We start from the raw sequence: 12,938 nt of genomic DNA, 5'->3' as shown, positions 1-12,938 counted from the left end.
ATATGATAATAGAAATATCATATAAAATTATTTAAAAAGTTGAAAAATCAAATTATCTATTTAAACTTAATTTATATAATGATTTCACATAATGTACAAATGATTAAACAAATACGTAATGCTCATTGAATATATGAATTAGTTGCAAACTATAAACCAGTTAATATTATATTATTTGTCTATGATCGTATATTTTAGAAATAATTGTTCAAAATTAGAAATCAATTATAGAGATTCCTTATGGTTCATAAGGAGGGAATTCATCTTTAAAACTTTTGAATAATTATGTATAAATAAATCCGTGCAATGCACACGATTCAAAACTAGTTACATAGTAAAATTGGTTGCTTTTGTAATAAAAGAGGTTGATAAATGTAATATTATTAAAATTATGGTTCTGTATATATTGATATAATATATAAAACATCCAAGTGAATACTAACAAAATCTATTAAAACAAACTGACAGAGCATTTCTGCAATATATAATTATGAAAATGATCATTAGAATAATTTTTTTAAAAGTATTAAAATGCATATTAAAAATCTATTTGAAATTTCTAATTAAGTGTATGTACAATAAATAATTATAAAAATGAATATGAGAGTGATTTTCATTTAGAATTCAATAATTTGGCATATATATAAATTATGACAAGCCAAATTATATGAATTTCTCATATGTAAAAATTTAAAAATTAAGATTTGAAAATAAAAATTTTGAATTTTACTATTTTGAAAAAGTTGAGCAAAACAAAACTTCTATGTCTAAATTGAAGATATGTAACATATCCGGTATTATATTGGAGGTTAACTCAGTATATAGTGCATATTAAATAAAAAAATTAGTTACTTGGCCAAAAAAGCTGTCACTTAACAATGTCATTTTTATTAAGAAAATAATTAAAGCTTATACACATAATTTCTAGAAAATTGTTGCAACTACACTAATTCTGTGAGATTATGATCACATAAAAGAATAATAATTTAACTTTTTTGGGTGAATTAGAACAATAATTTAATATTTGAAAGTGAGAATATTACAAAACATTATTTCAAGAAAAATTAGCAAAATCAAATTTGCATATTAGAAATTATTTGAAATAAATTTGATAATGGTGTTTAAAATAAATACGCAATGCATGCTTTTTTTTTCGGTAGCTAGGTTACGCAATGCATGTTGAATAAGATAATTATGAAGCCAAATATATATATATATATATATATATCTACTAATATTATTTGGTAAGTATATAAAGCATTTCAAACAGATCAAATATATGTTCTACTATTAATAGATAAATAACATTTGATAATTAGGAATCCGATTGAATCTATTAGAGGTTTACAGAAATTTAGGTTATCTGCATGGTCATACTCATACATGAAACCAACTATATGCAGTGGATATATACTATATCTAAAACATATATATGTAATTCACCGAATATATATATATATATGTATGTATGTATGTATTGGGCTATTGCTCTTCGTGTTTAATTACCCCAAAATAAAAAGACATGTACTTGAATTAGTATGTACGTATATATGAAAGGTCCCTTGCACTAAATATCACCTTCTATACAATCAATCAAAAAAAATATATATATATATCAAACCAGAAAATATCAGCTTCTATGTTAAGTGTTAACCACACATTTACATCTCTCTCTCTTCCTTTCTCTTTCTGTGCGAGTCCGTGAACTTATGATATATACATATGTATATATATAGATGATATATAGGAAGCATATACATGCAGGACCTTGTGATGACTGGCAAATGCTTTAGCTTGGCAATACATGTGAAAGACAGACCCGAAGAACTTCAGAGAGAAGTCATCGAACTCAAAGGAATGGACTCGCCAACTCGCCAAGGAAAGAAACCTTATCTCGCTGTCGTGCTGATCCAGGCGATATATGCCGGGATGTTCCTGCTCTCGAAGGTCGCGTTCGATCTCGGCATGAACACTTTCGTGTTTGTGTTCTACCGACAAGCTGCGGCCACCATTTTATTGGCCCCTCTCGCATACTACTTCGAATGGTACGACATTTGATTTACGGTACCATCATTTTAGTATGTAAATCAATGGGTATGTAATCCTCTCTCTTTTCTTTCTTTTTCTTTTTTTTGGGGGCGGCTGGAAAAGGGAAAATGCTCCTCCATTATCCGTCATGACCTTCTTCAAGATTTTCATGCTCTCCTTGTTTGGGTATGTCCGTAATCCCAAGCTTGCTAAATCTTGATTATCATTTTCTATTATTAGAAAAAAATATTGAACATATAAATTTTAACTACTCATATTTTCAAATTAATTTTTTTTATAAATCTCAGAATCACAGCATGCCTAGACTTATATGGAATAGCACTAATCTACACATCCGCGACTTTGGCCGCTGCAACTGCGAACTGCCTCCCTGTTATTACCTTCTTCTTGGCTCTTTCTTTCAGGTACTATTACATTGTTAGAAAAATTATGAATCTCTGTCGTGCAGATAAACTCCGGCCACTTGAACTCATCAATTTATATAAATTATACCACATCTCGTAGTTTAATTATATTCTTCTCTTTAATAAGAGAAAATTATCCACTTCTATCTAATGCTACTTTCATTCTTGAATATTTCTCCATAGTCCACAGTAACATGCATTTCGACATTTTGCAAATTCGGTAGCTCTCTTTTACCTATAAATTAAGGAAAAGCATCTATACGTATTTGCTCTCTTGCAATTTCGTTTTGTAACTTTCAAGCATGTACAAAGCTAGTTTTTGTAATTTTCCCAGGGAAAAGAAATGAGGCCTTGGACATTCGAAAGAACCACAAGTACAAGTGTGATGAACCTCTATTCTATATTGCGGTCCACTTGAAAATGGCGCAAGGCAATTAATGAACATTTTATCTTCATACTTGGAAGATGGGAGGACCACTTCAACAGAGTTTTATTTATTAAAAAACTTCATATTCTGATGACCATTTGTCCGTTAAATCTAACTCAGTTTCGGCGGAAAAAATATTGGCAATATTTGTTCACCCAAAATAGGTCAATCTCAAAAAAAAAAAATCCAATCTCAAAAGATAATTAATTCATGAAAAAAAAATCACGCTATCTTATTTATATATCCACAGTCTATACAAGAGCACTTTGCACAACATTTTTGTCCTTGAAAATTCTAACATTCCGTTCCACTTCCAAATCCTATATATATATATATCAGGTTCAACGGGGCTTCCGCATCGATATCATCTATAATTTTCATTGGAAACTAGAGATTTTCTTTGAAGAAGATAGAATGAATAGATATATATATATATATATAATAGGACAAAGAATGAATAAGCTCTCTGCTATATATTTCTTCATTGATTTTACAAAATTTACTTTTTTTTTTGTAGCAAGAAAATAAATTAAAGGGAAATATGTGTGTGTGTGAGTGCATGTGTGTTGGATGGCAGGATGGAATCGCTGGAGCTGGGAGCAGTAACTGGGATGGCAAAGCTAGCAGGAGTAGGAGTGTGCTTGGGAGGAGCAGCAACCTTGGCCTTCTACAAGGGCCCACACTTCAGCCTCTGGTCCCACCACCATCACCTCCACCATGATCATCAAACTTACCAATCCCATGTTTCCTCAGGCAGGGCTTGGATCAAAGGCTGTTTCCTAATGCTTAGCTCCAACACCCTCTGGGCTCTTTGGCTTGTCTTGCAGGTACACACAGACACCCGCACACATATATACACACACACACAATACCAAACATCTCATTCATATGTAACCAACAAACTTAAAATGGAGAAGGAACCACAACATGCGATACGACTAGCTAATAATACGCTGTCATTGTGTGATTTTTTATCTGCAATGTCCGGGTTCAAATTGGAAATATTTCACGGCCAGGAACAATTAGCCATCTCACTTAATTAAGAAAAGGAAAAGGAGAAGACGCCCTGAAATATATATTTATTCATAATATGAGTTTTTAATTTGTAAGAGTATATATATTAATTGAGTTTCCTCCCCCATATTGGAATGCCTTTCTATTAACGGGCTTTGGTTTGTAATCCCTATCAAGGACGCTGGGACTGAAAAACTCATTTTATGGACGGTCGTGTTGGCCGGTACACCAACTGATCACCTAGCTATGTATCTTATTCGTGAGGCCCCTGTTGATTGTACGTCGTTGAATAATTTGTGGATTTCAATAAGCAGACGGTCCCTTGTCATATCTTAGCCCAATTAAGTGACCCACTTCTAAATAAAGATACGATATGTCAATGTAAGCGTTCCCTTTTCATTTAAAAAATGACATGATGGACTATGAGATCGGGTAAACATGCATGCGTAATATTGATGCGATCATTCGCAGCTGTGCATGCATTCCAATTATTCATTAATAGGATTTGATTACAGAATTGTCGAGATTAATTTCCGATTATTAATACTTCTCGATCTTATTATATTGTATAGTAATACTTATCGACCTTAATTATAATATTATTAATAATTTTTGTTCTTAACTATAATTTTTGGCAGGGAAAAGTCATGAAAAGTTACGAATCAAAACTTCGGCTCACAACTCTGCAGTGTTTCCTGAGCTCAGTACAATCATTCATCATTGCAATTCCTTTTGCCAGAGACCCTCACGAGTGGAGACTCGGTTGGAATATCAGGCTTCTCTCAGTCGCATATTGTGTAATCATATCACTTCCCCATCCTTCTACTTTCATTTTTTTTTTATGATTTACTAATATTTCATAATTTTTTATCAATTAATTTTTAACAAATCGGTATAGGCCTGTGATGTATTAAGCCAGTTTAGAATAAAACTAATATTCGAGATTTTATTTAGAAGTTGTTCAAAATTTTCAGTTTTATCAGGAAAAATCGTTTTGTTTATTTTAATAATTTTTAATATAACCATTAAAGTATCATAGAATTTAATTAGGATTAATTAAAATAACCAAAAAATCAGAAGAGTCTGGAAAAAAAGGCTTATCAAATTGGACTCTCGTTCTTCGGCTTTTATATTTACAATTAACTATACAAAGCCCCGTGTTTTGGGCAGTTGCATCATCGAGAAATTCTTCTTTTTAAAGAAACCTATTAGGGATATTAAAATTATATAATATTTCTTCGCAAAATTGATAAAAAAAAATTATTTTTGCAGAAATTTCTAATAAATATCTAGAAAATTCAGAAGACAGAGAGTTAGCCAAGATAAAGATTCAACATCTATTCACTGAAAAAAAAAAGAAAAAGATTCTACAGTCAGTGGCGGAGCCACATCAATGCCAGGGGGGCAATTTGCCTCTGAATTGTGTGAACCGAAAAGTCAACATTGCTATTACAAGAATTACAGACCCAACAAATTTTCAATTTCTTTAAAGTTTGCCCCCAAAAATAATAAATTTTCATGATTTTGCCCTGTAATATATATGTTAAGTTATTATTTTGCCCCCGCTGGAATAAATTATGTTTGTCAAGTCTTTACTTTGCCCCCGCTGGAACAGAATCCTGCTCCGCCCCATCTCATTTTCCCTTTTTCACATATAACTTATAAAGTTAATCGTTGGGTTAATTATTTTCTTTTTATTTTTACCCAATTTCCTTATAGGGAATAGTAGTGACTGGGGTTACATATTACCTCCAGACGTGGGTTATTGAGAAGAGAGGCCCGGTTTTTCTAGCCATGTCGACTCCTCTGTCACTCGTCATCACCCTTTTTTTCTCCGCAGTCGTACTACACGAAATCATAACACTCGGGAGGTACCGACGTATAAGACCTTGATCACTATTAGTTCAAATATACATGTTAAAGTAGCTCAATGTACATATATTTATTTTATAATTTATTTGTTTGTTTATTAATTTATTTGATCTCATTTAATCCGTTTCTTCTTTTTTTTTAACAGTATTTTAGGTGGAGTTTTGCTGGTTGGAGGACTGTACAGTGTTCTGTGGGGGAAGAGCAGAGAGCAGAGATTAGCTGCTAATTGCTCAAATCCTACACCCTATGAAATTAATCTAGAACACAAAGATAAAGAGGTGACAACTAATACTTCTAGTTCTACTTATAACTGACAACCTTAATCAAATCAAAATCATCTCGTTAATCTATAAAAGATTTGTGCTATATAATCGGCATAGCCTCCTTTCATAGAGCCACTTTCTTAATTGTAAAAGTAATGAGAGGCACTTATACAGCAACATTGATTCGAAGGATTCTCGATAACAAATTTCGCACAATAAAATTGTATGTTTAACTATTTTTAGAAAGACCATGCAGTTGGGGAACATGGGAGACGACGAACTTGACCCGACCCTCCAAATTTTGTGGGCGTCAAGAGAAGTGAACATTTAGAAGGACCAAAGAATTGGTCCCCTTGAAAAAGAATTGATTGCAACTTTTGTTTGTCTTTTTAGGATTCCCATTCCTTTTTTTGTGACAGATGGAGCTAACTCTACACTTTCTTTTCTTCTTTTTATTGACTATAAGGGAAATCTATGATTCTACGTAATATACGATGAAAGGAGAAATAGAAGAGCATGAAAAATCTTACTAAAATATTATGATGGCTCAACTCACTTAATGGTTAAGATCAAATTTTAATTTTTCTTAAACATGTCAATGATTATACTCAAGTCTTTTTTTACTTTTTTTTTTGGTGAGATAGGGCGCGGAAATCCCAAAAAGAAATTAAATTACATAAGAGCGGGATATGATAGTCCCAATAATATCGTCATATTGAGAGGAGGTTGATGATGCCTTCCGAAGGAAGATGAGAGATCCTCCCAAGGAAAATTATACTTGGTCATTTTGGGGTGTTGTGCAGTGTGTTTGGCTACATTCATAATAGGAAAATATAAATAATTAAATGTCTTATATGTAATTGGTATATCATGTGAAACTGGTGTCATCAGATAAAAAAATTATCCTTGTCAATAGTATTTTTTTATGATATTACTAAAAAGCAAGAAGAATTAGAAACTATATTGACTTGTGATATTTTCACGTGATATACCCGTTACACGGTACATATAAGACTATCTCATACTTAACGGGGCTAAGGACAAGTGCGCCTCAAATTTTGAGATAATTTACTCCCTAAACTTTCTCCATTGTCTCTCCAATGATCGAATTTAAAATATTTAATTCTTACTATTAATCCTATTGCACCATGGGACTATATTAATTAGATCTCTTCCCATAGCTACCGTTCATGGCTCATAGAGCTCATCTCGAGCTTTACATGGTTTTAGTACTGATGGTACGTAGATCAGGCCTCCCCAAGATCATCCTAACAATATCGAAAAAATTTACATATTGAAGCCATATTTGGCCCTAGAAAGACCATAACTTGGCTTGAGCAAAACTCTAGCCATGATGCCACTGAGTATTTATTGACTAGTTAAGGGTGTTGGCATGGTCAGTACAACACAAATGAATTATTCAGACTATATTATGCATTTAAAAGTCAATTATCCGTCAAAAAATTTTAGAGACGGATCAGTTAATTGCCCTTGTTATTGCGATCTCTATCTATAGATCTTTAAAGATGAATTCGAGACAAATTTTTGTTTACTTCTAATTACTACAACGAAAAACAAATGGAATCTATCTATTACATTTATAAAAGCTGAAATACGAAGCGTTAGGGCTCCATGTTCTTAAATCTTTCTAAATTTTCCCTGCTTTTTTTATTTATTTTGTTCTCAATTCATTTACTTAATCATTATACTAAAAATTGCGAATAAATTTTAAATAATTTTCTAATTATAAGAAACTTCCTCAATTAATTAAATACACATTAAATAGCTTTTTTTTAAAAGATTTTTTTCAATAGATTAAATAACTTCTCAATAACTAACGGTGAGTTCAGTGGCAACTGAGCTTCCAAAATGTTCCAAAAGGCGGACTTTATTTGTAGTGCATGTGTTTAAAACTTACTAAAGATATTTCATGAGCAAGATCAAGTCAATACCGAAACTAAATTAATCTCAAGTTATAATTGAGGATGCCCATAATTTTATTAAAAAAATAATTTTCGATAACACATGCACATGCTCATTGCACAGGCTTGTAACTAGTTGACTCTAAAAGTGAGCACGTGTCTTATTATTCCTCAATAAACCTTTTAGAAACAGATTTATCTTGTACTGTATTTTATGCATCAATATATATAAGACTAAAAAAGGTTTTAATTTTTCTGGAGAGGACGGTGATCTGGGACAAAGAGGTCCAACCAATGCATGTAAATCTATGCAGAAAAAATTCGAACCCTTGATCTAAACTTTGGAATATCGACACCTTATCCAATTTTACCAAGAGTTCTTATATTTATCTAAAATTGTAAATTTTATTATTTATTCTGCTTTAGTAATTTCTTTTGTGAATACTTTAGTAACAATTTTTAAGTATTTAATAAATCATTATTTTTCGGTGAATTACAAATTATTATTTTTATTATTTCAATTTTCTTCTCAAAAAATGCTCAGCATTATCCGTGTGAAATTTTTGCCATTATTTTTTCAGTTAGTGGCATGTGAAGAATTGGGTTTTTCTCTTTCTTTTTTTTTTTTGGCAATTTTCTATATTTTTGTTAGTCATATTTGCTGAAAAATTGGATTGTAAAAATTGAGACATTGGCCCTTGGATTTTTCAGAAGAAAGTTATAGAAATACCAAGTTTTTTTTTTTGGGTGAATTGACCAATTGTAATATTCTTTTTTTTATGAATTAATGAAAATCAACACTTATAAAAGTACTAACTAAGGTGGCTTAAACTATTTATTGTCACAGAAATCCCCAAAAAATAAAGGTGCATCAAACTCTTTATTGTCCACTCAGCAAAAAAGGTCCATCAAACTCTTAAAACTCCTAAAGGTCAAAAAGAAATTGTAAAATCTCCTAACAGAATTACTGTTCATGATTGATAAGACAACCTAATTCATTCAAAGACTATCCATAAAGGACGTACATGATTTCTCCTACCCGGGCAGAAAAATATAAGAAATCAATCAGACCACGAAATTTTTTCAACGGCCTCATGATTGATTGGCATCCCATGATATGTAATCAATCAAAGATGTTAATCAATATGATGTATGTTTATCACGTGACTGAAATCACAGAGTCTCGTGTATGCATGGGAATGAATCTCCTTTGGACACCCACACACGATCTTTTCCACGTTGCTCATGACATGCAAAAACTAATTATTACCTAGTCAAGGTATTCATACGCGCACACTACTTTTTCTTTCTAGCATTGCCCATTTCATTGAACAGTCCACATTTGAAAGATGTCCTAAAGCTTCTCTGAGCTTTCAGCAATTTCGCTTTTTCGATTAGGGAATTTCCATCGTTTTTCTTGGCTCAAGCCCTTTTCAACCCAAAGTTGATGAGTACCCATCAAGACAGACCGATGTGTGACATAGGAGCATGTACGGGGTAGCTTCTCCTAAAGGGTATCTAATGAGGTTCACAAATTTACTTATTTCCCTTCATTCTCGACTTTATGCCACACGCCGCTGTATTCGACTAACGCGCAAACAAGTTTTCTTTTAGAAAAAAGAATATCAACATGTGAGATGGTTGGTCCCGTAGTTGTCTAAGTACTGGACCAACCATCTCATGCACCTTTGTTGATAAATAATAGAATTAGATAAAGCTCAAGTTCAAAATTACGATTTCAGCATAGATGGTATCAATTTATAAAAGTATGACGAATCGCATGATATCTTTTCAATGATAGTAAAATGTGGACTCTAGACGGGAATTATGTGCAATGTCATCAATCGATAATGATGACAGAATCCACATGGACGATTGAATCATTAATTTCTTAGTCAAGGGATGACCAATAAATTTAGCTAAAAAAAAAAAGGGATGACTAATAAGATCTCATATGTGCCATGTGCTGACGATGTTGCTGCTGACCCAAAACTACGTACTACTAATGATTGATGAGCTGGAGCTCCGATGGTCACCTTTGAGAGCTAGCATATGATCTATTCGATTCTCTCACCTTTTTTTGATGCACCATATTTCATTCATTTGGTGATTCTCTTGTGTGCAAAATCCTAAACTTGGAATATATTGAGAAGATTCAAATTGCATTCTGCTTTCACAATCTACTTTTGAATCAATGACCCTACTTACTTTTTCTCTGAAAATACGTGCACCGTCAATTCCCGGATGTTTCTTTCTATTAAATGATTGATTTTATAAACATATTTGGAGATGCACGTTTTTAATGGACATACTTAATTAACATGTGTTAAAAGAAACCGTTTACTGAAATTATCATTATTAATTGTAGAATGATATGGCAGATGGAATAATAATAATAATAATAATAATAATAATAATACTAAAATAAAACCAACGGTGTGTTATTATTTATTATCGTGGGATTGAATTAATATGGATGATCGTAAATTTACTTAGATTTCAGAAAACTTAACATATATTTAGCAGAAGAAAAAATGAAGGATGACTTATAGACTATAGACTTGCTAATAGAAATTTAGAAATATCAATAATTGGATATTTTCCTAATTTTTCTAGAATAATTCCAATATTTCATGTTTTGCTTACCCTTTATCTATATTATATATAGAAGTATCACTAGTTTCTCTAATTTTTAATATTCTAAAAATGTCTTTATATTCTCATGATTTTTCCAAGTACTTTTTCACTTGTGATTTTTGCTCTCACATTTTCACTATATATATAAACCGACTCTTTCTATTCATTACTCATTTTTTACGCTTTATCGCCTTGCATCTCTCTCAACAAAGTTAGTCTTTCACCACATATATGTTTGCACCATATGTTCATTTTCAATGTCTATTGTCCTTACAGATTCATACATTCTTTGTCGCATCGCTCTAAATCACGTGATTGTTTTCAAAATTTCTCATTTTCTCAATTTTTGTTCCAAAAAATACCAAATCCTTCGTAAATTTATACCTTTCTTTTCATACATTTTACTCCAACACTTTTGGTGTGCTTTGCTAGTATGACTTTTTCTCACACACTTTCAACTCTCTACTCATCCCTCGTATGCCCTATTGTATATTGCCTCAGCCGAGTTAAACTTTATACATCTCTTCTAAAGCAGGATACTTCCCAAAGTGTTTTTCTAATTTTTTTCCTTTTTGCCCTTGGTTAATTAACAATATTACTATTTTACCATTTACTCAAATAGTACAAATGCTACTAAACATCACATCTTTTCAATAGCATGACATTCTTTCATTCATTTAAATAGAAAAAGTTTACGTATTCTTTCTTATGACATTTCGACTTTAAGGCACCATTTTGTACTTCTTCATTATAAAAACTATCTAGCATATTCTTTTTCATAATTATTCACTCTAGCGAATGCATAAAACATTAAATAACTTTTTCATTCGACACTTACGGTTCTTCTCTCCCCTTTCCTATTTACATTTGTATATTTTCTATTTTTTCTTTCAGTTTTTAATCACTTGTCCTTTTAATTATTTTTATTCTTTGACTTTGCTAATCATTGGAAAAATTCTCTTTCTTCAACCATCATCCTTTTATTTTTATTTTCAAGTTTCAAAAACAAACTTATACCTATTCGTTCTCGTGACTTTTCGATTTAAATGCACATTGTCATACTTTTTCACTATAAAAACTAACCAGTATGTTATTTTCCATAATTATTCACTCTAACGAATGTATCAAATATAAATAAATTCTCCATTGAATACTCATGGTTCCTCTCTCATGTTTCTTATTTACATTTATATCGATAGATTTTCAAAATTTATAGTAAAAATTTTAAAAATTATTTTATAGATGGATGTTTTCTGATGAGTTCTTGGCATATATTTTGTGATTAAAAAAATTATATTTTTGATGAATTTTTCAAAATTTATATTTATTTTAAAAAATTATTTAAGACGTTATGCCATCTGTAATTTGTTTTCTAAATCCCAATTAAATTTTTTATCGAATTCCATGGATACAAAAGTATGCATTTGTGAGAATAAAAAAGAAAGAAAGAGAAGCAAATTTTCAAAGAAAAAAGATACCGTATCATTAATTTTATTTATTTATTTTTGTTTTCTCTCATCTTAGGTTTCTTCTTCTCTCCCTATTCTTATTCTTTTCTTTTTCTTCATCCACAGACATCGACTACTGTTTTATCCATTTTCATTATAGTGCTTGCTACCATAACCTTCTAACAATATTGCACAAGCTTAAAGTCCTCATGCGGTCAATGTCTTCCTTCACGAGCTCTAGGTACATTTTCGTTTTTTCACCTCAAGGGTATGTATGTAAAAAGGGAGAGATAAGTTACTTCCAGCAACGCCTCAAGGGTCATATATCTCTTTCCCTCGCGGAGAGGTCACCTAGGTTCTGAGCGGAGTGTACGATGAGGTCCTTCTTGAAGTCTCCTTGCTTCCATCCTCTTTGAAATGCCGATATGGTTTTGCACATGGTGACCTCAGGAACCTCTGCAACCACCCCGAAGAAGCGCTTGTGCCAAGCGTGATGCGTTTCCCCCTCTCTCTGCTCCATATGGAACGGGTAGTTCACATTCTTGCGTATTCTCTGTTAACTCGCGAATCTCTGCACAAACAACTCTCGTAATTGGTCAACGCTGGAAATGGATCCCACAGGGAGTGAATAAAACTACTCTATTGCTACCCAATTGGGGTCCTCGGGAAGAGCAAATACTTCACCCTCACATCAAAAGTCCTTCCCAATAGCGATGTAATGTATTCGTCGATGTGGTCATTCGGATCGGACTTGCCATCGTAGGAGCTGATCTGGGGAAAAGTGAACCTTTGCGAAACGGTGGTAAAAAGGAGTTCCTTCACCTGGGGACTTTTGCCGTCTACATCAAAGAGCACAATGCCCTATTTCTTCTTCTCGTTCTCCGCAATTTGATTCTATATAA

At 32.1% G+C, this 12,938-nt stretch overlaps 1 protein-coding gene across 3 annotated transcripts; it reads left to right on the top strand.

Annotated features, from left to right (window-relative positions):
- The first annotated feature begins 1,681 nt into the window (after nt 1–1,681).
- On the top strand, nt 1,682–7,109 carry LOC116211299 (WAT1-related protein At5g64700-like). 3 transcript variants are annotated; one of them, XM_031545616.1, is made up of 7 exons: nt 1,685–2,045; nt 2,152–2,214; nt 2,337–2,453; nt 3,458–3,707; nt 4,533–4,691; nt 5,614–5,765; nt 5,912–7,104. In XM_031545616.1, exons 1-7 carry the CDS (start codon nt 1,759–1,761, stop codon nt 6,078–6,080), a joined length of 1,197 nt encoding a protein of 398 aa, XP_031401476.1. In that variant the 5' UTR covers nt 1,685–1,758; the 3' UTR covers nt 6,081–7,104. The 3 variants fall into 3 exon arrangements, with proteins under 3 accessions (XP_031401477.1, XP_031401478.1, XP_031401476.1); XM_031545617.1 differs by lacking the exon at nt 2,337–2,453 and having other exon boundaries at nt 1,682–2,045; nt 5,912–7,109; XM_031545618.1 differs by lacking the exon at nt 5,614–5,765 and having other exon boundaries at nt 1,682–2,045; nt 5,912–6,055.
- The last annotated feature ends 5,829 nt before the right edge of the window (nt 7,110–12,938 follow it).

Source organism: Punica granatum, chromosome 6 (assembly GCF_007655135.1).
Source record: "Punica granatum isolate Tunisia-2019 chromosome 6, ASM765513v2, whole genome shotgun sequence".
In the NCBI taxonomy this organism is placed as follows: Eukaryota; Viridiplantae; Streptophyta; class Magnoliopsida; order Myrtales; family Lythraceae; genus Punica; species Punica granatum.
Note: the sequence above shows the minus strand (reverse complement) of the source record. Positions and strands in the feature narration are given on the sequence as shown.